Source organism: Suillus fuscotomentosus, assembly GCF_016647785.1.
Source record: "Suillus fuscotomentosus strain FC203 chromosome Unknown F5891scaffold_45, whole genome shotgun sequence".
Lineage (NCBI taxonomy): Eukaryota > Fungi > Basidiomycota > Agaricomycetes > Boletales > Suillaceae > Suillus > Suillus fuscotomentosus.
In genome coordinates, this window is record NW_024539557.1 from 291,413 (window position 1) to 317,409 (window position 25,997).

The 25,997-nt window shown below is 48.2% G+C and overlaps 8 protein-coding genes across 8 annotated transcripts; 3 read left to right on the forward strand and 5 right to left on the reverse strand.

The window, feature by feature from the left end:
• Positions 1–309: 309 nt before the first annotated feature.
• F5891DRAFT_1191790 (uncharacterized protein) lies at positions 310–3,442 on the reverse strand (the record flags this gene model as incomplete). Its single annotated transcript, XM_041367506.1, has 11 exons — positions 310–392; positions 443–565; positions 622–1,113; positions 1,165–1,317; positions 1,373–1,516; positions 1,570–2,096; positions 2,146–2,462; positions 2,512–2,652; positions 2,702–2,834; positions 2,886–3,019; positions 3,077–3,442. The coding sequence occupies 11 exons, from the start codon at positions 3,440–3,442 to the stop codon at positions 310–312; spliced, it is 2,613 nt and encodes an 870-aa protein (XP_041223167.1).
• Positions 3,443–3,580: 138 nt separating this feature from the next.
• On the forward strand, positions 3,581–6,230 carry F5891DRAFT_1191791 (glycoside hydrolase family 85 protein; the record flags this gene model as incomplete). Its single annotated transcript, XM_041367507.1, has 7 exons — positions 3,581–3,757; positions 3,814–3,831; positions 3,911–3,984; positions 4,034–4,117; positions 4,172–4,453; positions 4,515–4,620; positions 4,671–6,230. The coding sequence occupies 7 exons, from the start codon at positions 3,581–3,583 to the stop codon at positions 6,228–6,230; spliced, it is 2,301 nt and encodes a 766-aa protein (XP_041223168.1).
• Positions 6,231–7,791: 1,561 nt separating this feature from the next.
• F5891DRAFT_1191792 (calcium-activated chloride channel-domain-containing protein) lies at positions 7,792–10,195 on the reverse strand (the record flags this gene model as incomplete). Its single annotated transcript, XM_041367508.1, has 4 exons — positions 7,792–9,117; positions 9,172–9,573; positions 9,628–9,907; positions 9,954–10,195. The coding sequence occupies 4 exons, from the start codon at positions 10,193–10,195 to the stop codon at positions 7,792–7,794; spliced, it is 2,250 nt and encodes a 749-aa protein (XP_041223169.1).
• Positions 10,196–10,381: 186 nt separating this feature from the next.
• F5891DRAFT_524033 (uncharacterized protein) lies at positions 10,382–12,018 on the reverse strand. Its single transcript, XM_041372135.1, has 3 exons — positions 11,537–12,018; positions 11,234–11,485; positions 10,382–11,173 (listed from the first exon to the last, which is right to left on the reverse strand). Exons 1-3 carry the CDS (start codon positions 11,834–11,836, stop codon positions 10,604–10,606), a joined length of 1,122 nt encoding a protein of 373 aa, XP_041223170.1. The 5' UTR covers positions 11,837–12,018; the 3' UTR covers positions 10,382–10,603.
• Positions 12,019–12,186: 168 nt separating this feature from the next.
• Positions 12,187–12,688, reverse strand: F5891DRAFT_1191794 (uncharacterized protein; the record flags this gene model as incomplete). The annotated part of the gene is made up of 2 exons (XM_041367509.1): positions 12,187–12,602; positions 12,658–12,688. The coding sequence occupies 2 exons, from the start codon at positions 12,686–12,688 to the stop codon at positions 12,187–12,189; spliced, it is 447 nt and encodes a 148-aa protein (XP_041223171.1).
• Positions 12,689–12,929: 241 nt separating this feature from the next.
• F5891DRAFT_1191795 (PdxT/SNO family) lies at positions 12,930–13,859 on the forward strand (the record flags this gene model as incomplete). Its single annotated transcript, XM_041367510.1, has 5 exons — positions 12,930–12,975; positions 13,032–13,163; positions 13,211–13,410; positions 13,463–13,546; positions 13,602–13,859. The coding sequence occupies 5 exons, from the start codon at positions 12,930–12,932 to the stop codon at positions 13,857–13,859; spliced, it is 720 nt and encodes a 239-aa protein (XP_041223172.1).
• A 712-nt stretch (positions 13,860–14,571) lies between these two features.
• On the forward strand, positions 14,572–17,093 carry F5891DRAFT_957094 (uncharacterized protein; the record flags this gene model as incomplete). Its single annotated transcript, XM_041375453.1, has 15 exons — positions 14,572–15,054; positions 15,101–15,298; positions 15,360–15,402; positions 15,451–15,475; positions 15,527–15,566; positions 15,616–15,828; positions 15,873–15,969; positions 16,020–16,068; positions 16,120–16,178; positions 16,229–16,349; positions 16,403–16,509; positions 16,559–16,697; positions 16,746–16,891; positions 16,944–16,988; positions 17,041–17,093. The coding sequence occupies 15 exons, from the start codon at positions 14,572–14,574 to the stop codon at positions 17,091–17,093; spliced, it is 1,818 nt and encodes a 605-aa protein (XP_041223173.1).
• Positions 16,943–17,930, reverse strand: F5891DRAFT_1048242 (uncharacterized protein). The gene is made up of 2 exons (XM_041362367.1): positions 17,041–17,930; positions 16,943–16,988 (listed from the first exon to the last, which is right to left on the reverse strand). Exon 1 carries the CDS (start codon positions 17,779–17,781, stop codon positions 17,434–17,436), a length of 348 nt encoding a protein of 115 aa, XP_041223174.1. The 5' UTR covers positions 17,782–17,930; the 3' UTR covers positions 16,943–16,988; positions 17,041–17,433.
• Positions 17,931–25,997: the final 8,067 nt, after the last annotated feature.

The window sequence follows — 25,997 nt, forward strand, 5'->3', positions numbered from 1 at the left end:
TCACCAAAGTTTTTGATTTTGCGCATGTAGCTTGCCTGTGGGCGAGTTGAATTTCCTTCCCCTATTTATTAGCATATGCATGTTACCAGCAGTCGTTCTAAGAAATTCGCATTCATGGCCTTCGAAACTTCATTCTGAAAAGTTACTCGTGTTGCTTTTGTATCAAGATCAAGTATCACTAATGGATTCCTGGCCAAGCGACATGACGCTGCAGAATCACCGGACTTGCAAATATGATTATGAAGAAAATACAGGAAAGGCAACGATTACGAAAACCACAGGTTAAATTTTAAGCAGGTCGGAATAAAACTAATAACGGCGACCGCCACGAGTCCCTCCCCCAGGTCCCTGGTATGGTCCATAATCCGGAGGTGGACGACCACCACTTGCACCTGTGCATAAATTAGAAGATTTGATCACTTAAATTAATCAGTATACGCACTAGTACGGACAGGAGGCGGCACCGGTGGAAGCGGCGTAGGTGGTGGGGTAGCACGTCTGGTAGCACTAGGAATCACAGCATTGCGTAACAACATCATCAGGTCATCAGTTCGGAATACGGGGCCTAGAACGAATCTCGCATCAGGGATTCCTCAGAGTTTGAAAAATAGAAGGACGTACCATCAAAAGAAGCTGGACTAGGTAATTGTCCGACAAACCACGAAATAACAGTGGGTAAAGTAGACGCCTTGTCATCTTCGCGGTCCTTTTTAACATGCTGCAGTTCTCTGTCTCGCTCTCTTTCCCAGCCTGCGGGGCTTCCAAATCGCCTTCTAGGGGGACCCTCCCATCTTTCTCGGTCACGGTCACGAGGCGGAGGAGATGATGGCCTCTGCCGCTTGCTAGGGGGGCCAAAGTCAGGTCTCGCAGATCCCTCGCGTCTCTTGTAGTCCGGAGATGAGGTTCTCTTTATAGGTGGCTGACTGGTTGGCATATGCGAAGCTGAAGTCAAGGAAAACAAAGAGTCTGTTCGCTTTTCAATGGAATTCAAGGTGCTAGTTGAACCCAATGCGGCAGGCTGACGAGCTGCCATGGCAAACCCAAGATCCCGTGCTGCAATGGCATCAGTTCCCAGATACGTATGTCGTTGAGCAAACCGTTTGATGGGAGGATCTTGAGAGAACTGTGAGCTCCATATCCTAAATGAGGTGTCCTCGCACGTACCCGAGGGATATACTTCAGCTATTCTCTTTTCAAGCTTCTGTGCTGCCTCAAGATCACCATACTGGTACTCATAACGGGCCCACCTTTCCCAAAGGGGACGAGCGCGTTCGGGTGAAAAAGCTGTAATGACCCGTTCAAAAAGAGCTCGAGCATCTGGGTGAGAAACCAGTAAGTGGGCGAACAGCACGCAAAGAAAATGGAACCCAACTGTTCTCGTCGTTCACGGATATCAAAAATCCGAGATATCTCAGAACAAACTCAATCTCGTCACCATAAGTTTCCAAACCTTTCTCAAATATACGCGATGCCACGCCAGTACCACCATCCTTGTTGCAATGGTACTCCATTAGAGCTGAAGAGGGGCCATTATTATCTGCGGCTCTAACTCTCGGGCCTTCAACGTACCAGCGGCTTCATACACCTCCCATGGCGTCCATCGGTCACGCCTAGCTTTCGCAAAAACTGAACGGAAAGCCTTGAGGTCGAGAGCACGTCGTGCAAACCGAATATACATGATCCAAACAACACCATATTCTTGTCTTCGGTCGGAGAGCTCTTTGACTTTTGGAGGCTTCTCATCGCAAGCCTGAGTGGCAAAGGACGAATTGTTGGAGATCGTTCCCGCTTCTAATGACCCTGAACCATTTCCAGCTGGAGCACCCGTATGCACGACACGACCAGAGCCATCAGACGTAAAAGACGAGTTGGCGGAATTAACGCGAATTTCGAGCTCATCCAACTCAGCACGCAAGACGTCAAGGAACTTGTCGAACGTTGCAGTGACCTCAGCGTGTTCCTTGCGGGACTCTTGCAGCTCACAGTATGCAAAATGGAGGAGGAAGCTTGTAGGATTGGCCTCCATGCCAGACTTGAGAATATTCAGCGCCTCTTCCGGCTTACCCATGCTGTTTGTCCACACGAAAGCCATATACCTATACAGACCGTGAGCTATCCATGGCAAAGTAAAAATTGGAGACAAACCATATTTCTGCATAAAACCTCATTCGTATAGCAGCTTTGCGATACACGCCCTGTATACGTGAAATAAGAGTTGCTTTATCCTTGTCCTCAAACTCGAGTGGGTTGCTCTCTTCCCACTTCAAATAAGTTTTCCAAGCCCCGACAAGTGCCCTTTCAGCCGCATTGAATGTAGGAGTAGGAGGGAGGTATAGGTGTGGTCGTGTCGACGAAGAAGCTGGCGGCGGAGGGAACAGTGGTCCTAGGTGCCGTTGGAGCTGACGAAGTACTGTACGAGCTTGCATGTATGATGGGGATAGATCTGACATGAACTTCTTGGCCTGTACCACTGTAAGCATTACACCGTGTCACATCAGCAAAGTCAATCACCGTTATCTTGTTGAGGCTATTTTCGAAAGTCTCCAATTCTGACCAGAGCCTCTCGACATTTTCGAGAGGGATTTGAACCGCACGATGGTAAACTTTGCGCAGGGAGTCCATCTTTTGCTGTTCCTCCCATGTTGTGGTTGTCTGTCGCGGGCGTTAGTAGTGTGCTGAAAGTGGCAGGAAGATGACAAACCTCTCCGGCCTTCAGGAACTGGATATAATCACCCCAGATGTCCCCACTATCTTTGTCTTGGCCTATACGGCTCAAAGCAAACTCATACGCTTTGCTAACAGCTTCGCGACTGGCCGGTGATGTATTAACTCGCCTGGGCAAGTAGTTCAATGCATCTGGATTATAGTGCACATATCACACTGACCTGACGTAGGTAAGATAGAATTTCCAGAGGTCAACTAGAGGAGAAGATCTCAGGAATCTTCGGAAGAGTTCTTCGGCGTAAGGAAAAAGACCGGGACTCAAGAAATGATTGAGATAGGCAATTTGAGCGGACGACTTGGTATTCGTGATACATGTCAAGGACTGTAGAGTGCAAGGCTGGAAGGTGCATACCGTGTTGGGATAGACTTCAAGCAGAGCTTCATAGGTCTGTTTTATTTGTTCAATTTCACCGCGCGTCTCGGCGAGGTCGACAAGTTTGTTCCAGCCGTCTGGATCATGAGGTTGCTCACGCAGCTTCTCGCGCAGAACATGCCATTCAGACGGAGCTTCTTGACTCGGAGTATCTTGCTTGACATTGCCTTGCTGAGCTGGGGATTGTTCGTGCCCGTTTTGAGCGGTTGTCTGGTTGAGAGCATTCAGAGCATTCAGAATCTCTTCGGTTGGCTGAGTCTTGTCTCCAATATACTCGGTGTCGTTCGTTGCGATTTCCGTTGGTGTTTCGATATTGACTATACTGTCCTGTTGTTCCTCAGACATGTCCGTCATAAAAACGGAAAAAAAAGAACGGTTTGGAGGATAGTTCATCATACACAACAACCCCACGGCTATTTCCCACGCTCTTCTTATTCAATCATCGACATCAACTACCACTGCCGGCTTGAATTCGTGAGCGTCATGCCTCTGCGAGGAACTGGACATGGCAAACTTGTTGGCGACGAGGCACCCTATTTTGAGTCTCTGGCCGAGCTTGATCAATGGGCTAGTCTCCCTCACGCAAAGCTGATGGCTGTCTTGGAGTATCAGGCCCGTTCTCAGCTTGCAGAATCACTGAATCGGAGAGGGAAGCTTTTGGTGAAGAACAAAAACTCATGATCTTCCACGATACCCCACTAATTCGCCTATCAAAGGTGTGCCACGATTATAAAGTGAGTAGGTGACTCGGTCAATTTATGTCATATCAGTCACGGTAGCCGTAATGAAATGACTCAGTCTTCCATTCCATAGGGAGGGTATACAGAATCTCCTTCTGGCCTGTGCTATACATTCAATTTTTGGCCTTTATGTGACACATTCGTGTAGTACGTTGACCTAATTGATTATCTTATCACACCTCATCACTTGCGGCAGCTTCTCGCATCACAGAGTTACTGTTCCTCCATCAGGATGGATCACTGCTGGACATCGGCAAGGGGTTAAGATGCTCGGAACAATGTAGGCTCTACGAATCACTGTTAGATAGCCCGCACTTCACTTATCCCATTTCAGAATATTTGAGGGATCTGGAGAAGCTGACTGCCTCCAGCTGATAGTTGGACCTCCTCAGGCAGGCGCAGGCCCGACTTTACGTACAGAATCGATCCCCATATCAAGACACTATGCCTCGGTTTTGGCGGAGCTTGCTCGTCAGCGCGGGTTTGATGGGTATCTCCTGAATTTTGAATGTCCGCTTCAAGGGGGCCCGGAACAAGCGCGGGCACTTGCCGGGTGGATTTTACTTTTGAGATCCGAGCTCGTAACCAAAGTTGGTCCTCATGCCCAAGCTATTTGGTGAGGCCAAGGCGGATCAAAAGTCAATCACAAATGTTCCTGACTCAAATCAAAATCATAGGTACGACAGTGTGGTATTCAACGGCCAACTGAGGTGGCAGGATCGACTGAACAGTCTGAATTTGCCATTTTTCCTCTCGTCTGATGCGTTCTTCACGAATTACACTGTAAGTGTGTGTTCACATTCGCCGCCTTTATCTCAAGCGTATTACACAAGTGGCCGCCATCCTTTCCAGCCCTCACTGCCCAGTATTTCATGAGCTTGGATCCAGTACTCATCAATGATGATGCGAAGGGGTCATCCATCTCCTCCACCAAATCTCTTCAGAGCATCTTTACAGGTGTTGATGTCTGGGGCCGAGGATCGCACGGTGGAGGAGGATTCGGTTCCTACAGGGCCATGACACATATCGATCCCCAATCACTCGGCCTGAGTGTCGCCCTTTTCGGGCAAGCGTGGACATGGGAGAGTGAACAAGATAAGCCAGGATGGAACTGGGATCAATGGTGGGAATATGAGCGCAAGTTATGGATCGGTCCTGCAGACCCTCAAGAGGTGGTCCCCGTGCCTGATGCTCCCAGACGTCGTGGAGAGCCTGAGTGTCCTCACGATGCGTTCGAGCCAGTGTCGTCATTCTTTGTACATGCCACCCCTCCTGACCCTGTCCAGCTGGTCTTTTGCACATCGTTCTCGCCAGGAGTTGGGCGTTCGTGGTTTGTCGAAGGCATGAATGTTCTTCAGACAGATGACGGTTGGACTGATATCGACAAACAAAGTTCCCTTGGGAATTTAGTGTGGCCACGACCATCTGTGATGTGGGAGAACGATGATCGTCCAGAACCACTCCCTTTAGCGTCATCCAGGTTGGACATGAGCGACGCATGGAATGGAGGGAATACCCTTAAAATCTCCATTTCTTGTGCTGGCAGTACGGCTGATGATGCATTTTTCCGGTGTATCTGGCTCCCTGTGCAGTCGTTGAATGTGACTTCCCTTGTGTCATATGACGTTAACATTGTTTACAAAACTGCCGCCTGTGAGGGGACCGACCTTGACCTTGGACTTTTTGTAAAGCCATTGATGGCGGGTGGCGGAGATCTCCCAGAATTTAATGTTGGGGCATCTACCCAATCTTATATTAAGAACGGTTGGACCAGACAAGTCCTTAGCTTCTCACTCTCCCCCGGCACAGCTAATGCGTTAATTGCCGTTGGCTTGATCATCGGTTTTGTCGCCGAAGATCCATCTCAGCCACTTAATTTTTCAGTCTCGTTGGGTCAACTTGCTGTATATCCGTCTTCTCCCACCGCCCGCGTCTCTAAGGGAACCCCCGGGATTCTATGGGCTAAATTCCAAAGCACCAAGCCCCTCACCTCCCCTTCAACCGGTTTCAGTGGGCTTCTCACCTGGGACATCGCATCCTTTTTTCCACGTCTCGCGTTACGAATGATACCCCCACCAGAAGACCCGAATCCTACATGGATTCTAGACAGTACCAAAGAACGATTCCCTTCATTTCTTTACTTCAATATCTATGTTATCCCGCACCCCCTCTCGGGAAGTGTCGCGGGAGCCACGGCCGCGATATTCATTGGAACAACAGGCTTAGATGGGCGTGCTAACAGATTGTATGTGGATTCAACGATTCTGCCGAAGAACGTGACGGACGGGAGAGGGTTGCGCTTTTATGTGCAAGGAGTTTCTGACAAAGGCGATGTTTTACCATGGGAGATGTGTGCATACGCGGATTGCATGTTCGAGCTCGGAGGCCGTTGATGACCGTGCAAGACGCTGAGCACGTAAATACAGCTATGAGAGGGATTTGTTTGTTTGTTGTTATAAAAATGAAGATGTTTCAAATGGGGTAGTGCGGCATGCTGCCGCACATCACACTACCTCATGTACGTGCCTAGCAGAACTTGTGTTTGTATTCATATCTATGATCAAGGGTTCGATGCGGTCATCAAAATGTTCAGATCAAAATACATATAACCAAGAAGCCGATTTCCCTCTGTCAAGCTAGTCCAGCGTGTTGCTCAGCTGTGAGTATATAACACCCCCAGTCTTGCTTCCCTCCTTCACCCGGTTGATCTTCTGCTTTCTGTTTTGCCTTGCATGACCCATGCCAGCTGGAATGAGATATGTGGCGTTTACACACACGTCGCATTGTCATCCTAGCACTAACAGCCTCGTGTCCATTCCGAGTCGGCCACCATGACTAGTATTCTTGTCCTTCCACCCCAACGCCCGTCACCGCATAGCATGCTCCGTATATACCGTTTCCTCTATGTCTTAGATGATTGAGGCTTTGTTTTCTCGATTGCACCCGGTTCGAGAATCTTCACAGGCGTGTCTTGGGTGCACCACATTCGTATACTCACACCTGACGTTCAGTACTTTGCCTTACTAGTAGGGAAACTCCAGCATGCATCAAGACTCATTGTTTGAGGACATCGCGAAGAAGCCACTGAAAGACGCACTGCAACTGCTCACCATCAGCCACGGCGGGATCTGCTTGGCGCTTCGCTGATGTGGCCATCAGGTATTCGATCATCTCTCCAATACTGCTCGCTTCTTCAACATGCCAATCTCCCCAGTCTGGTCGCCGGGCCACAGTTGTTCAGGCGCTCCAGCCCTTGTCAACTTGACACTTTTGCTGCTCCATAAGCTCGTGCGTAAGATGAGAAGGTGATTTCCAATTTCATCTTTTGGCTCCACCATTGACAGCGTGCAATGTTCAGGTTATTGCTGTCCACGTCGGGATTTTGTGGATGGGAGCTCGGAATGTGAAACTTGGGGTCCCTATTTAGGAACCCGAGGATGCTTGGTACCAGTAGCTCGGTCTACGAAGTTGCAAGTGTATGTATGACTGACGTTCCACCCTGTTGGCCCCCAGTCCGTCAGTCCGGGGTAGACATCATTAAGAATCTAGTCCCGCCCTCAAGAGCTGAGGTCATTAACACGACACAGCGCGCCCCGACTGACCGACAACAAAAGACATGTCTTGGATAATGAAGACGTGAGCGTGATGTCGTTCGATTGCAATGTGTTGATGGAACGAGGCCCAAGCACAAGAAACGCATCACTGGCACGATCCATGCGCTGTCTTTACTGGTCTGCCAGCATCCACAAAAGATTCATCTAGTCCAATTCAGGCCAAATCGCCTGCTGATTGCCCATATATCTACATGATATCATCTCTGGAATCGCGAGGGAAACGAACGTCAATGCAACATCAAACGTAATTAGTGACGATGAAACCCGCCAAAATAAAAAATACCAACGAGATGCCCAAGTCCAATACCAAACATAATGCATCGACCCACAATCCCACAACTCAAAGATCTTTCAGCATCTTCCCTATATCATCCTTTCCCTCGTCTATTGTCCAGAAGGTGGCCCACTCATCCTTCTCGTCCGTCGCTTCCAACATCACATTTTCATCAGGCGTGCACTGCCCAAGGCTACTCAGGTATTTTTCCTTCATCTCCCGCTCCACGTGTTCTGCCTCCTTCATCTCCTTACTTCCTGTCCATATGGCATGTTTCAAGACATGTCGGACGGCGGCACGCATTACGAGATAGCCATGGGATGCAAACAACGCGATCAACAGAGCGGACATCAAAAGTTCCCGGGTTGCAGCAAGACTAGGAAGTGGGTGATGGTTCAGATGCTGCGACTCATCAGTCGCATTCGCAGCCACCATTGTCCCCAGCTCATTCTCTTGTTGATCAGGGGGACGGAAGAGGTATACCAGCGCAGAGTTCGTGAGAGCCGACAACCATGTTAAAAATGATAGAGACTCGAGCCACGGCCCTATCGTATCCGTTCGAACAGGCGTCGGTCGTCGGGTGTGCACCGCGATTTTAAACGCATCAGAGCGCGCTTCAATGTAGTTGTTGAAGAGTGCCATCGCCGGTGCAAGTGGCCATATTGTTGACCAAAGAGCGACGTAGCCAAACTGTGTCACCATCTCGCTGTAGTCCGTGAACACATCATACTCTGGCAGCACCACTTCGCTCCGAACACGCTCGAGGAATTCACGCTCCTCTCTGCCGTGTGCATCATGCCCCACAGGTTCATCATCAAACGCCACCCGCTTTTTCTTCCCATGTCCCTTCCCATTGCCATTCCGAAAACCTTTCCCATTACGGAATGACTCCACCGCACGGAGGATGTATGGCAAGCCAATAGCTGTGAAGGTATCCACGGCTTGGTTTGTGACCGAAAAAGCGAACATCTGGTCCTGAAGCCTCGATGAATTCAACATGCGTCGCGCGCTTTTCCTATCCGACTCCCATAAATTGAGTCCGGCCGCACTGATTTTCTTTCCACCGGCTCCTCTAGCACCGAAATTAGAGGTGGCGTTGAAACTGACATTATATTTCTCCAGTAAGGCCAACGCACGATGACCACCTGTGAACAAGTAGGACTGGACAAAGTTCATGACACTTTCGCCGAAAGGGACGTAGACGAATGCGGACAGCGCAATGCCAAGATAAGCATTCATCGCCGAGAGTGTAAAGACCTTCAATGAAAGAGATGAGCTATGACTCGATTGATGCTTGTGATTTTCCCAATCCGTGAAGTTCGTGGCGAGTTTCTGGTACATTGCAAGTAACCGAGGAACAAGGAGTGAGAAAAGTATCGTTGGAGCAAAAGCCTTGAAACAACTATGCTCAGAAAGGCAGTAAGCAGCAGGCATAAGTAAGCTTACCACATATGTGTGGCCGGGACCCTTGTAAAGCTGCGTCACAAAAGCTTCCAGGACGAATATGCCTGTCAACATAACTGCAAGGATAGTCGCAAAGAGTAGTATGACTGGTAGGCCAGCCATCATGCGCATCTCCTGCTTCCACCAGGGGAAGCTCGGGAGATAATCAGCCCTCCGCTTTTCCACGCGCCACGAGCCACGAATGCACCATCTAATTGATAGGATGCGCTCTTGGAGTCTCCACCATTCGACGAACGCGATTGACCACAACAAGAGTAGAGTGGAGTAAGAAGCAGAGTAGGGTTTCCCCCAGAGATAATAGATAGTGCCAAGTGCTGCCGGAAATATCAAAGCCTGCGTGTATGCTGTGAGGAAAAAAAAATAAAGCGCAACGGAATCTCCAAACTAGGACAACTTCGTCATAATGATGTATGCGGGACGAGACTAATTGAGACAAACCTGGTCTCGAATCTTTTCAAGCTCCACGCTCGCTATTCGATGCCGTGTCCATAGGCGTATCCAGTGATCATTGAAGTCATGATCGTGAAGTGCCATTACAGACTCCACGAGATCCCACTCTTTTCGCCCTGGAATGATACCCAAACCTCCATCTTCGGGAGTAGAGGAAATGAATCCGAGGATCAAACGAATACGGTCGGCGGGGGATAGTGGGGCCGATTCAAAGTCGCTCGTGGACGGCAACTTGGACATTGGAAGACCATATAAGAAGTCCGAATGTCTGATATGCATAAGAAAATGGAGAAGGAAATCATTGTGAGACTCACCGTTCACAATGAATGAGTTTCGCAAGCACATTTTGCGGGCAAGTCACCATTACGAGTAATTGGCCCTGGCTCTCTCCACGCCTCCCTACAGCTTTAAGGCCAGCTCGTGTGAGCGTATTAATGAGTTTAGAATACTGCTTTTCTGCCTTGACAGCATTCTGGCGCACTTGTTCTTTAGAAAAGCTGGCTGCCTTTTTCCGGATGGCACAGAAGACTATGACTACGTCCACATGGGGAGGCATTTTGAGGGCACACAGTGGGCGCCCTGCCTACGGTTCGAGTTATATCGCGACCTCTGTGAGTATTGGTGTTTTGCAACCGAAGAACTGATAGTTAGAGAGATGTTTAGCTGGAGATCTAATTATTTTTACATCAGCAATGTGCCTCGTGTTGTTGTTATCTATTTGTAAGAGGGATTCGAGGAAGGATACCCTCCCAAAGAATTCAAATTCATACATTAATGCTGATGCATATGCAGCAGGCACAAATAATTCATTCCATACGGCTTCTGAACATACTAAAAAGCGAAAATGACGAACTAAAGTACTGCCTATAAATGCATATGAAAGGTCCACCATCTTCATGCGTACACGGACCAGCTTTTGAATTGATAAGTTAGTTGCAATGCAAATCCAACGATGTCATGAAAACTAGCGTGCGTAGGGATGGTAACTGTGCTGCCCTCGTTGTGCCGCACGTTGTGGGCCAACGCCAAGACCACCAGGACCACTCGGACCACCCTGTGCTCCTCGTGGACCACGTGGAACATTCGGACCTAGGCTGGCAGGCCCTGTAGGTGTACCACCGCCCCCCATACCCTGACCCCCTCGCCCCATTCCACCACCACCCATTCCTGGCCCTCCACCCATACCACCTGGTATTGCGGGGCTTCCCATGCCACCTCTACCCATGCCCATGCCTGCGCCTCCATAACCACCCATGCCACCCATCATACTCGGGTTAATGCCCGGAGTCATGCCTGGATTCATACCCATACCCATACCTCCCATCATGCCACCTCCGCCTGCCATTTGGAACATGCGGGTGTATAAGGCAGCTAGAGCCTGGGGATCGAATGGAGTGTTGCCCGAGGGAGCCGCGGGCATAGCGTTAGCTGCCGCATTAAAATTCCCGCCCTTGTTGGTGTACTGTTGTTGCTGACCACCGTCTTCATTGAAATTGTCACGCTGATAACGCGGTTGCGCCAATTTCACATCAATCTTAAATAAAGTGCGTAAATGAATGAATCTACTTATAGATGTAGCACGTTCGTCACATACCAATTTCCCATCGATTTCTAGGTTCCCAAAACCGAGGAAGGGCTGGACATTTGTGTCTTCGAATGAAACAAATCCAAAGCCTTTGCTTCTCCCTGTCTCACGATCTAACATGACCGTCGAATCAATGACCTTGCCAAACTGCGAGAAGAAGTCTCGCATCGACTCGGACGTCACACTCCCCGCAAGACCGCCGATGAATAGTTTTGTAGCGCGTTGGTGTTCTTGTCTAGGTATTGCTCTCTTTGGATCAATCTTGGATAACGGGTAAATAAACTCCAATGCTAGATACAACACTGTACGTACAATCTTGCCATCTAGGAAGTGCTCCCGCACCATCACCGCATTAACGCTCGCGGGGTCCTCAAAGGTCAAAAAGGCGAAGCATCTCGACCGGCCAGCAGCATCGCGCATGATCGTGCATGCATCTACTTTACCGAACTGGGAGAAGTAATTCCTGAGGGACTCTGCCGCGAACGACCTTATTTTAGTACTACCGAACGGTACAGAGCAAGTAATAATGATGTAAGTACCATCGGTTGTGTCCCAGTTAAGACCGCCAATGAACATCTTGCTATAGATAGTGTCGCACGCGCGAGGCAACATGGTCGAAGACACGAGGAATACGTTCGGACGTCGGTAATTGAGCGTAAGATATGAAAAGCAAAGCTCGTTATTAGTTTCTGTAGAGACAGGGGGTGTTATGACAGAAGAGAGAAGGGAAGACGCTACTGTCTGTTCGCGTTGTGGCTAGCCTAGCTTAGACTGGACGTAGAGAACGCGAATATGCTAGAGCTAGACTAGTCGTCCTAGTCGACATAGCTGAGTAGCTAGCGTGACGACGACCGAGCAACTACGTCGGCATTATTGACCGTCAACGACTAAGATCCAGTATTTCCCAGCGAAAACGCACGACCCAATTTTTATAGGAAGTTAGTAGAACTGTCCTATACAACTCACCCTTCATCCTTCATCTCCGAGGGCCGTACACTCCTCTCGTGGCTATGTTGGCGGTCATAACTACCCACACCTTCATGTTGGCCCAAGTCTGATGCATAGTCGGACTGAGGTTGCTGGTAAGTCGGAATTTGCTGTGTAGTGGGAGTAGCATAAGCAGGAGGTCCAGATTGAGCATTAGTCGACGCGTATTCTTCATAAGTCTGTACTGGATAGGTCTCTGTTACAGGTGCTTTGATGGCGGCGGCCGGCACGACCGGTGAAGGCTGTTTTGATATTGTCGGTTGGGGAACCTTCACAGCGGAAGCAGCAGGCGCTTGAGGGTGCGCTTCCGATAGAAGAGACTCTTCTGGTTTAGATTGGTCGCCGTTTTCTGCTGAAGTTGGAAATTCAGGCTCATCGTTGCCGTAGAGATCTAGAAAGGTGTTAGGTCAAAAACTAGACAGTTCGCAAGCGTTGAGAATATCTACCGCCATAAAGGTCAGCATCAAGCTCAGACATGATGGTGGTTGCAGTGAGAGTGAAAAAGACCTCGGGTCTTAGTCATCGCGTCATCACTTATGCCTAAAAAAGTCCCACGCGCGGGCCGTCCGTCGGCCAACCGCCAATTTTTCTCCTCCTCGAAGAGCACATGTTCTAAATATTGACTCGATCCGTATCATTCCGCTTGGAATCCGCATCAGTTTTTTCCGTGAGTTCTGTGACGTGTAAACCAATCGCTCCGGTGTCTCTCTTTCTCATCATGACCCACGTCCAGGTCAACAACAACGTCACCATCGGCATACTAGGTAAGTAAGGTATGGTGTGCTGGCATAGTATATATTGTTTCATCTGGAAAATACAGCTCTTCAAGGAGCTTTTGCAGAACATCAGACTGCCCTGCAAAAGCTCTCATGCCAGAAGAAAATCTCGGTTGTTCTTGTTCGGACTGCAGAAGATCTTTCAGTGTGTGATGCTCTGATAATCCCCGGAGGGGGTGAGACAAACGTCATTTTATCTAAACTCACTCATATCATCCGATAGAGTCCACCACAATTGCATTCCTCGCCAAGCTCTCTGGGCTTTTAGAACCTTTACGGACGTTTCTGCAGAAGAAGCCCGTGTGGGGAACTTGTGCCGGGGCGATTCTCCTTGCACAGGCAGTTGAGAACACCAAAAAAGGTGGCCAGGAACTTCTCGGTGGAATATCAGTCACCATAGCTCGGAATGGTTGGGGTTCACAAGTACGGATATCATACTTTGCTATTTTTCGTCTGTTGACACTGTCTCGCCAAGGTCGAGTCTTTCGAGGCACCTCTCTCAATAGACGGTCTGCTGGATCCAAGCACTCCTTTTATGGGTGTATTCATTCGTGCTCCTGTGCGTGTTCTGCGCTCATCCGCATCGTTATATTCATTGGGCTTTCTTTGAAAAGGTTGTCTTAGCCTTACATCCATCCACCGAAAACCCACCGATAGAAGTCATCGCTCGCTTACCGATCAACCTTGTGCCAAAGTCACAGAAGCTGACATTACATGACCAAGGCGATTCCTCCAGTCCACACGATTTACAAAGTATCGTTGCATTACGGCAGGGACGACATATGCTCACCACATTTCACCCGGAGCTCACAAAAGACAGTCGTTTTCATGAGTATTTTGTGCGGACTTGTGTTGTGCCTACCCTCCTGTGAAGCTGTGTATTATGACACTGCTGCTCACCGCTGCCATGGGTTGATATGCAATAGACTGGGCCTCATAAGCTCTTTAATCGGCGATATAGCGACATTGGAAGCGCACACACTTGTCCTGAGGACAGCCAGCAGGGAAAATCCAAGCAAGAGCTGCAAGGGGCCCAGATACATTTAGACGACGTGTTGCTCTCGCGATGAGCTTGATAAAAGCCTTTGACCGTTTAACATCAAAGGCACAGTAGCACTACTACCAGGAAATGACGAGAATGGCACAGGATCTCTGTTCTTGTTCTGAGTTTACGAATCAAATGGATCCCAGAAGCAACGTCTATCAGTGATTCAGTGTACAGAGAGGGGTGCACTATCGAGAATAATACATTGCTCAGCGTTTTAAATGATCTGTGTCTGTCCAAATGGCTGGGTCGACCCTGGAGGCAGGCCTGGCGGATGGCCGACCGTTTCAAATTTGTCCTATGTCAATGAGATCAACTGTACATGTGACACATTTTACAGTATACACGAGACTGTGGATCCGGTAAGGCTACCTACTGTTTGTGTTTATTTAATCGAAAATCGTAGAACAATTGGAGCCTTGGGATTAATATTAGCCTGGACTCGCAGATTCAATTAAAGTTAAAAACGAGGATGGTTCATGGTGCCGCTCTAAATCTCAGACCATCGATCCGCACATATATCAGTTTTCTGCTTCAGTATGGCGACTGACTCGTTTCCCCAACGTTTACCCACGCTGGATCGGCTTGGAGTCACTGATCCTTCCAATGTCTCCTCGTCCGGGGTAGCCACCGAGTGGCTCAACACTTTCTCAGCTGCAATAACTCAAAGTGATACCGCAGCTGTTGTCGACCTCTTTCTCGAGGATGGCTTCTGGAAGGACGTGATCGCACTGACGTGGGATTTCAGGACATTCGAAGGAAGGAAGGACATCAAGAAACTCTTGGATGCTCATCTCGTTGCTACGGGTCTTGATGAACTGCGTCTCCTACAGGAGCCCTTGAATGAACCTGTTCTGCAAAAAGTTTATCATGATTTTGTTTGGTTGCGCTTTTGCTTTGGTTTTACCACCAAGCATGGCAAGGGTACTGCAGTCGTTTATCTCGTTCCCCTTCCAGATTCAAAGTGGAAGGCCTACACTCTGTTGACCTGTCTTAATTCATTGACCAATTTCCCTCAAAAGGTGTGCAATCACATTCCTTCGAGAGCACTTCTTAACTCTGCGGAAGCTCGGTCCCCTCAGAAACAGGGAGGCTGATCATGGCAGTTGGGAAGAGAAGCGGCGCCAAGAGACTGAGTTCCCAAACAATGACCCAACAGTGATTGTCGTCGGTGCGGGGCACAGTGGCCTGGAGACCGCGGCACGCTTAAAGTACATTGGTGTACCCACGCTTGTCATCGATAAGAAGCCTCGGGTTGGGGATAGCGTTCGTCCTATCACTATTTTGGTATTCAAATATAGCTAATGGCTTGAGGGCGGTTTCATAGTGGAGAGACCGTTACAAGGCTCTTTGTCTGCATGATACGATTTGTTCGTGCCTTTTCTTCTATGGAAAGGGATTGACTAACAAATTTACAGGGTACAACCAAACGCCGTACCTGAAGTGAGTGGTTTGTCAGAATTCCTTTTGATTCTTTTGTAATCCGGTTTGTAGCTTTCCACCGACATGGCCAGTCTACACCCCAGCTGCAAAAGTACAATATTACCCACATAATGAAAATTCACTGATTCCAGCTATTGCAGCTGGCAGACTGGTTGGAAGCATATGCAAGTTTCCTTGAGCTCGACGTTTGGACGGCCTCGACGATCGCCAAGACATCTTGGAACGATAGCACGAAAACCTGGTCTGTCGAAGTCAATCGCGGCGGTAAAGGTACTAGGGTTCTGACCGTTAAGCACCTCGTTTTTGCCACTGGATCTGGCGGTCGCCCGAAAGTTCCCAACATCCCTGGGAAGGTATGTAACACTCGGATTGATTGAAATGTGACTCATGGACGCAGGCAAGATTCAAAGGGTCTGCCGTGCACTCGTCAGAGTTCAAATCCGCGGCTAATCACATTGGTAAAAAGGCAATCGTAGTCGGCTGTTGCAATTCTGGTTGGTTTGCCATATCTTTCGTATCGAACGAGGTCTAAATATTTCATCAGCACATGACATTGCCCAAGATTTTTGTAGTCACGGTGTCGACATCACAATGTGTGTTCTTTGATTCAAGTTATGTCATTTTCATATCTCACGGAATACTAGGTATCAACGATCGTCGACATTCGTGATCTCGACGGAGTCAGTGGCAGCAATGCTAGGGGGTAATTGTTCCTGTGGTTGTCGGTAGCCTGGCTTGACTTTCCTTGCCTAGCTGTCTATAATGACGACTTCCCCACTGAGCTGGCTGATACTTACAATACCTCGCTTCCTTGGGCAGTTGTTAGGCGGCTGCATCAACGTATGGTTCCTATGGTTGCTGAGACCACAGACAAGTATGTTGGACGATTCGAAGGCTCACTTCCAGATGCATTAATCACAATTGCAGGGCGATTCTAGATGGATTAGCTAAAGTTGGCTTTAAGACCAATCTTGGCATACATGGAGCAGGCAGTATGTCCCTTTACCTGGAGCGCGGTGGCGGCTACTACATCGGTGGGTGTACCTCTGATGCACAACGAAGATGTCTCTCAACAGCTTCCAGACACCGGAGCGAGTAAATCTATTATCGACGGGGATATTAAAATCAAGAACGGTTCCGCAATTGAGTCCTTCACGGAAAACGGCCTTCGATTTGCTGATGGCACCGAGCTACAGGCAGATATCATAGTGTTTGCTACGGGGTATAATAATATTTTACTTTGACGAGCAGGATTCATAATTGCTTACAGTTACGGCGATCCCCGAGACTTCATGCGCGAAGTCTGTGGAGATGAAACCGCATCAAAAATCACCAGGGTCTGGGGTTTAGATGAAGAAGGACAATCTGCGGGAGTGTGGAGGTACTGCGGGCATGATGGTCTGTGGTTCGCAAATGGTATTTTGCGTCGTTCTTGTTATGGGCACATCAATTTCATCTCGATGAACAGGTAATCTGGCTCTATCGCGCTTCCACAGTCTCCATTTGGCCATGCGTGAGTTCCTTCCTTGTGGTATATAGAGTGTTGCTGATGATCGAACCTGTAGAAATAAAAGCAATAGAAGAAGGTATTTTGAATAAGGCGGATATAGTTATTTGATGACGTTTCGAAGATCGGCTCATGGCCCGTCGGCGGGTTAGATTGTGCTACGGAATGCTACAGAGCGTTCTGTAGTGAAATCAGGGCTGGAAGACTTGTAAAATGTACGAGTACTTATTGTGTGAATTGAAGGTTGTATGTACAATGAATTCAAGGGAATTTTCACTGGAGCCCTCAAGGCCTCATATCATCCATGGAAAACAATATTTTTGTCGGACTATACACGTCGCCAATGGAGTTACGAAGGCCATTAAATGTATTTACAGTAGCAAGTCAGGAAATACCTAGTCTTGCTCTTCGTTCGCCTCTGGAAATAAGCACAACGTGTCTCTTCGCGTTCTTACTCTCGATAACGCTCCTTCATCGTCAATGATAGGACCAATAGTGGTCCGTGCATCCAATAGATAGATTCCGTCTTCCGCAGACGCGGTGTTCGCACCAAATGTGAACACGAAGTTGTTTCGAACATATCCAGTTCTGAAGTCGTGACGAAAGCGTCATAACGCCAGTAATTCTTTTTGCCAATCTGATACCTGCTTCCGATCCAAAGATCAACAACACCGTGAAATGAAGCAGAGGTCGCCATAGTGGTATGATAAAAAGGACAACAACTTAAGTGACAGCATGACACAAAAAACGGATAGAGCCGCGAAAAAGAAACGACACAGCATGACGTGATGGACAACATGCCGGCAGCTGTGCGTTGTAGATAACACCCAAAATGCACGCCGCTACAATATCTCTAGCGTCTTGATCATGTCCGAAAATTCCGGAACAGAAGGAAGGTCTTGAACTTGCGCAATAATATCATGATCCGACGCGACCCTCTTGTATTCTCCACCACGCTGCTGCGCTAGCAAAAATGCTCCAAAAGGTTGTTCAAGGCGAGCAGTCAATCGCAAGGCTCGATCGCTCAGTTCCGGATCAACCGACTCCTGTGCTTCAGGAAACCCGCCAGAGGAAGAGGAATTCTGCAACGGAGACCCGGGCGCAGACCAATAATCTTCTTCGCTCTGCATGTCGTCATCAACGTCAAGCAGCTCTGCCAAGCCAGACGGCTCCGCAAAGTCAGGAAGCTCGAGAAGATAACGATTCCACGGACGAACAAGCAAGAACGTCTGCATAGTGGGTCGTGGTGATGAGAACTGAGTCAGCTTATCCTTCGTGGTGATCAGCAGGTCATGAAGTCCGTCGGCCGTGACTTCATATATATCTTGGTCCTGAGCGCGACTCCGTTTGACTGCTGTGACGCGAAATGCGATGCAAGGTAGATGCAGCCTGCAGTTCGCGAAACGAGGCGCTTTCAGGTCGTCAAGTAGGGCATAAATTGACATCATGAAATCCACACTTGCGACATCTCGGAGCGACGAGATCGACGTTTGAATGTCATCTTCGGATAGAGATGGCAGGGTGTATGGTGGAGCTTTGTATGAAGTGATGTCGGCTGGCAGACAGCTATTGAATTCGGATGATTGCCCCACCCAGTCCAGGGCACTGATGTCGCCCGACTGAGCTACCACCTCCTGCAAGAGCCTCCCAAGCGCCTTTTGCCTCTTCTCTCCATAAATGACAGGTAGGTTGACGCCGAAAATACCGAACAATGAGTATGCGATGTCTTCCTGCCACGTGGTGACACGAGCCGACACCCATTGGAGTTTCACCCGGGCGTCTCTCATCCCCGGACGGAAGGCAACAAGCGACTGTGCATCTATGCCCGTCGCATGTCCCATCTCCTGCATGATCGCAAGGGAATCCTTGTGGTTGGGAGAACGATCATCGAGATAAAGGGACCAATCTTTCTGATAAAATAGGACAAATTTTGGAGCCAAGAATTCTTGAACTGTCCATCCTCGCGTATTCCAAACGCTACTTGCGAGTGCTCCAGGCTGCGATGAAGGTGGAACATCCGACAGGTATATGATGGTAAGTGCTGAGTGGCGATACCAGATGAACATGGAATTGACCGATTGTTGGACTTCGACATTGTTAGTCTGGTCGATGCAACAGGTATCGATCCATGTCCAGCGATACCCCATGTCACGAGCAGTTTTACAGAATGACTGCAACTTTGGGATCCCGCCGACTGGATCCAAGTCGTACACCACCTTGTTCTGGATGTCATGCAGCGACGGCTCCATCCCTTCCCACCTATGCGATAACATGACATAACGAAAATACATCGCCACCACGTCTCGAATGCGCTCCATTTGAAGGTCTGCATGTTTCATTGTGGATGATAAAAGTTCTTTGTACTCTGCGCTCATTCTGAAGGCATTGATCTGTACTTCACGATTGCACAAGCGACCAGTGGAGGTGTTGATTAGACGATGCGGGGCGTCTTCGAGCTGAGCTTTGATCTTATGTTCAATGGCACCTTCTGCTTCAGATGGACTAGCATACTGTCGACGCAAGTCTGGACAAGGAGTCAACTATGTTTGATGGATGTGCTATTTGGGACGTACTTGTCGCTTCCGTGTCGGGAGCATCTTCCAACTTGGAGAGCATGATTTTGAACGCCTCGATGGCTTCGTCGTATCGGTGTGCGCCATGAAGTACCTCATGCTTCAACTGATATCCAAAGTAAGATGAGGGGTTGAATTCGATGACCTGCGCATCACAAAAATGAGCGGCGAGTACGAAACAGTAGCTGTCATCACACCTTTTCCGCGTCAAGAAGTGCATCGTTCCATAGCATTTTGCCCAACCTCGCTTTACTGCGGTTTGCGAAGATTGTATCGGTTGCCAAATCAAGGTGGATCGCTGCAGAGTAAAGCTCGATAGCCCTGTCGTAATTACCCGCAGCGAGGGCATCGTCTCCACCGGCAGCAAGGTCAGTCGCTCCGGTAGCAGGATAGAGCATGCTGCAATCTTGTTTGAAAGCTAAGTGACATGATGTTGAGGATTATACCCGGTCGACAGCATGAAGACTTGCCAGTGGACCAATCAATGCAGCGTGCTTTTGTAGCCTCATCGGCCCTATCCATCATGTATCGATATGCTTCGATGGCTTCTGGGAGTCTACCTGCCCGGAGGAGCGCATTGCACCAATTCTGGTGTGCAGTTTGCCACAAGGACTTGAGGTCCCACCCGAATAACTAGAAAAAGGACAGTCGGACGTGGAAAATGTTGAGTTGCATTGCAATGAACCTACCACCACGAAGATATCATATCTAGAATGGACGGCCGACATAGACGAGAAATTGATAGTGTTCACGGCAGCAGTGAAGTGGTCAGCCGCTTCGTTGTGTCGTGCATCATCTAATGCATTCATTCCTAGTTGGACGTGTAGATAAGCCTGAAGTGCGAGGTTCGCAAAATTAGCATCGACGCACGAATCTGAAGTTGACTGTGTCAGGAGCACTTACTTCCACGATGCCACAGGCAAGAGAATTTGGATTGGGACGAGTAGTGGCTAGCTCTTGAACCCGCAGAATTGCCTCGTCACGTTGATTTGCGTTGAAAAGGGCGATGGCCTGACAGCTGTTGTGTAAATAGCGGGTATGTGGGACACAATGAACATACCTTGATCAAGAGTAGAAGACGAGTTTTATTCAAGTCTGCGTCCACGTACATGAACGCGATATCAAACGCTTTCATTGCATCTTCGAACTGTCGTTTTTCACAGAGGGCGATGCCCTTGGAGATACAGCCCATCAAGGATGGCTGAATACTGATGCTCTATATCATCATATAAGTTAGTCTGCGTGACAAAGGTCACGACGGAACGGTGCGACTCACTTTCAGTGCATCATCAAGTGCGTGGTCCCAGTCTGAATTTCTTGCTTTGACAAACGAGCGATTCGCATATGAATTGTAATCTTTGACATCAGCATTGATCTCTTGGGTGAGTAGCCGGTCAGCAGTAGGCAAGTCCCCAGTTGCGCATGCATTGCGGGCTGTCGTGTCGATGGCGAGGATCTGAACCACGCATGGTTAGATTGTGTGATAAGAATGAAGGCCAGAAACAAACCTCGCAATCAGACTGTTGAGCCTTGGCATCAAGATTGAGGATCAACAGGCAAGGAGACGAGCAAAGAATGGGAACTCACATTATCTGCTACTTGTTCCTTCAAAGTGTCTTTCCGTGATGCGGCATCCTTGTAGAAAATGAGATAAAGAAGAGACGAAAAATGAACAGAATCTCACATCCGATGCCTGGTCCTTGAGAATGTCCTCCACCAAAGGTACTGCCCACTTTGAGATTATCGCATCTCTTCCTCCACTCAGGACGTACTTGCCATCCTTGGAGAAGGCGACACAATACACCTCATCAGGGTGCTTGAATATGGCGATGGTTCGTCGATCCGAAAGGCACCAAAGGCGAACCTGATTGTCTCTAGATGCGGATGCGAGAAGGGTGCCGGTAGGGTTCAAGGCAATCATGAAGATAAAGTTAGCATGGCCCTTGCAGGGTTCACCGACCTGCTGCCAGGTTGCTGAATCCCAGATCCGTATGGTGGGATCACCCGTAGAACCAGCTGAGACAAGCTGTTTGCCATCGGGCGTCCATGCAAGTGTAGTATTCCATGCTCCCAACGCAGAGTGACCCTGGAATTCTGCGATGCGCTCTCTCTTGCGTGGATTCCATATTTGAATATCACTCAAGGTTGCAATGGCAAGATATTCACCAGACGGCGAATACCGAACACAGCGGACATCAGACCCACAATTGATTGGATCTCCTTCCACCAGCCATGTTTTTGTGTTCCAGAGCTCCACTGTGGTGTCCCATGAGCCACTTGCCAGGAATGTGCTGTCTGGGGAAAAATCAAGCGACCCTAGCGCTTTGGAGTGGACTTTGATGGGCTGGGTGAGGGATTCGCCATCTTTGTTCCAGGCTATGACCTCTCCATCATTATTACCACTTGCGATCCATTCCCCATCTTTTGATACTGCAAGTTCTCGTATGCCGGAGCGATTCCCTTCTATTATCTTCAATACAACACCGGTTTCCGAGTCCCACAGACGAAGATTCTTGTCGTACGAGGCTGTCACTATACGGCGTCTATCGGGGAAGACTGCAACTCCAAAGATAAGATCTCTATGACCTTTAAATGTTTGAGTAGTCGTGGTGATTCGAATGGCGGGCTTTTCTGCCTCTGCCATTCTGCTCGAGGTGGATGGTGTTGAGCACAAATTGCTGGAGAGGTCGTGGGTGTCTTGATCTAAGTTTGAAAGGTGCGTGTACCGGGCCTTTTTGTGCTTCTTCGCAGCCTCAACCTACTTCGTGTATCACAACTGTGTCTCCCAGGCTATGATGTCATATTGATAGGCCGAGTAGCCTAGTTTTGTGACACATCAAGCACTGATCAGTAAACCGGTGAGTTCTTGCTGGGGATTATGCTGATTCAATTGGTGCTTTTACTTACGAAAACCTTTCCTATATATACTAGGGGTCGGCGTTGCCCGGATAACCTTGCGGAGCCAGTTTTTTTTCTCTTACATAAGTTGCTCTCCTGTGACATTCGCTCACTATTAATGTTTTTTTCGAGCATCAGGATACTTTATGCGAGGTATTATGCATTGGTTGCTCAGATCTTTTCACCCAACTCGACTTATGCACTCAACGACTAGTGTCGCGGTCAGATCCACCGAGCTCATCGACGTTGCCCACCGCTGGGTTTCAGGGTAAAGCTGCGGAGTCGTCTGGTACACAAGTTCCAACAAGTTCATATCAGCCACGTTTACTGATGTTCATATCAGCCATGTGCATGAGGCGTAGTCGGAAATATGGAAATACATGCCCAGAACAACCTGATCCACTTCTATCTTCTCCTATCACTCATATCTGCCCAAATTGACCCACAGGACTTCGCGTAGATTTCTGATCTATGACTTCTTGTCGGCGGACGCATGTTCTAATATTTTACCCTTGGCGTAACACATCAGGAGCCACATGAATAGCTTTTCAACAATATGGAAGCTGCCAAAGTTATTACACTTTATTCGTATTGGCTTCACAACTGTCTGGACAAGTATAAGGCCCATACACCCACCCTACTACTTGCCTCGTGTCGGATAATTTCTCGTCTCTGCCCTGTAGAGTTGCCATTACCTGGACGCTGAACTTAGATCATGGAAATCTGTACAGCCTGAGAGGTGGGTGAAGCTTGAAGTTCTGGGTCCACGATTCGGTAATTAGTCTAGGTCACATTGGATGCACACAAAACATGTTGCCACATCGCGCTTCTCAGCGGCGACAAATCCACCCCCTTTCCCAAGGCTTCTCTGCACTGCATGGGTGCATCAATCTTCCCAACAGTTACATCTGCTGTAGCCATCTGGTTGGAATATTCTGAACCCATTCGGACGAGTGATCAGGCGATTAAGGTGGATGACACTGCTAGCAGGTGCACCGCTACTACTATGAATCTCCCAGACCATCATATGTATAACATTGAAGGAAGACACTCGTTTCCTTCTATATTGGATGGTCCGCACCCTATCATAACATGCATATTGCACGACAACATGTCGTCCACAAAATGGCTTCGCGTATCCCCAGCCCCAACTGCTTCAAATCACCATAATCAATCCAATCATGGATCTAGACAATACACTACCACTCAGTTACAGGGTGAAGGACCTTTTGACGCTCGTCAGCATCGAACACTTGTCATATTTCCTAGCAATACCAGGGTCATAGAGTGCACATCACGATAAACAAGGATGGTGTACATCGTTATCTGCTAAGTATGTGTCACAACCCCTTAAACGAATTAACGCAGGGCAGAGACTAGGACTCAAACAACAAGATAATCACAAAGAGGATAAGGCAGCAGGTACGTCTTGGATTGCTCACTTGGAGATACAAGAGGTTTGAACTAAAGAACTACTGACTACGACAAGCTACCTATATACACATATTGAAACTGAGATCGAAACTGAGTATGAACTAATTAACCAATCAGAATAATTAAAGGTATCGTACGATTCTATATATAACTATGATGTCATAACATGTGCCGCAGCCGCAGTAAGACTCTGGAACATTCCAAGAGTATCGCGAGGCATGACATCAACATCTTCGGCATTGTCCGATAGATCACGTGACTCTGGTAATTCTACAATAGACGCAATGATAGGAACTTCTTCAACAGTAAATACATTCTTAGGAACAGGCGCTGTGACTGGGCGCTTAAAGGACTTAGAATTTAGGAACGAATAATGGTTTGTATTTGGAACTCGTGACATTACCCCCTCTCTAGGATGAGCGTCATCGCGAATGAAACTAGGACGGATAAACTTCTTGCGCCATTCCAAAAACTCTTGGGTTTCGAACACCGATTTGTTAATTTTGCGGGGATTTAATGCTTTCGGATTTTGCCGGTGAAATTCTTGAACTTTCAACCGTGCATTCTCAAGGTTTTCCTCAGGTTCCCATGTCGCTTCTTCTATCGGATATCCTTCCCACTCTACTAGGTATTGGAGTTTTGATCTGTGCAGTCTCGAGTCTAGGACTTTTCGTACTATCCATTCGGAATCGCCTTCTGATAAGATCTCTGGCAGCGGACGATGATGTGGAAGTCTTTGGACTAAGGTCGAGGGGGAATGCGGAGTGAGTAATTCTACATGGAATACCGGATGAATCTGATATTTTGCCGGAAGGTTCAGGCGGTAATTTACGTCACCCGTCTTCTCTAGCACTTCAAACGGACCAAGTCGTCGATCGGAGAGTTTCTTATTTGGTCTTTTCTGACGGATATTTTTGGCATTGAGCCAGACCAGATCTCCTTTCTTGAATTGTGGTGCGTCTTTTACTCCTTTATCGTAGAATCTCTTCATCCGCTCATTCGCCATCCGCAGCATACTTTCTGCGTCTTCCTTCGCCTCTTTCATTACATCCACTCGTTCATCAGCTGCAGGTACTTTAGAATTGGAAATTGGTGAAAAAGTAAACTCTGGATCGTATCCATAGAGTACTTTGAATGGACTATGACCCGTTACAGTGACAGAGTTATTGTGAGCGAATTCTGCTATCGGAAGCCAGTCTACCCAATCATTTTGGCGGTAAGACGTGAACATTCTCAGATATTGCTCTACTTCTTGGTTGATTCTCTCTGTTTGTCTGTCTGTCTGAGGATGATAAGCCGTTGACATGTTCCATTTTATGCCTAGGCGTTTCGACACTTGTCCCATAAACTTGGAGACAAATTGTGTTCCTCTGTCCGATATCACCTGTTTCGGAGTTCCATGGTGTTTCCATACGTTATCTAGGAAAAGTTTCGCGATTCCTCGAGCGTCAACTTCCTTTTTCGTGGGCATGATGTGCGTTTGTTTCGTGTATCGATCAACGACAACAAAAATAGAATCGAACCCTTCGCTTTTAGGCAAATCTACTATCAAATCACAAGTGATTGATTGCCAAGGTCCCGCTGGTATTTCATTTGGTTTAAGCGGACCATGTGGTTGCGTTGGGTGGATCTTCATTGCTCTGCATCTTTCACAGCCATCTACGTAATCGTGGACATACTTCGTCATTGAAGGCCACCAATAATTTCTGGAAATCAATTCCAAGGTTTTAGCACGTCCAGGGTGTCCAGCCGGTGGAGAGTCGTGAAACAACTCCAATATCTCTCGGCGGATCTCTTTATCGTTTGGAACGTAAACCAGTCCTCGGAATAACACCAATCCATCCTCCACATTCCATTCTTCGACTCCTCTACGCAATTGTACCGGTGCTGCTTTTAGCGTTTGTAGCGCTTTAGCGACTTCAGGCTCTCGTTCTGTGCATTGCCTTATCTTTCTCAGCAATTGTTTTTCTCCTTGCACTAGAACTTGACCTCTTTTAGCAGCTTTTACAGTAAAAAACTCCGGTTTTAACAAAATACGATCAGAATTGTCGTTTTCTACCCCCCCTCTGTGGTCTTCTCTCCGAGAAAGCTTATCGGCCTTATCGTTGAC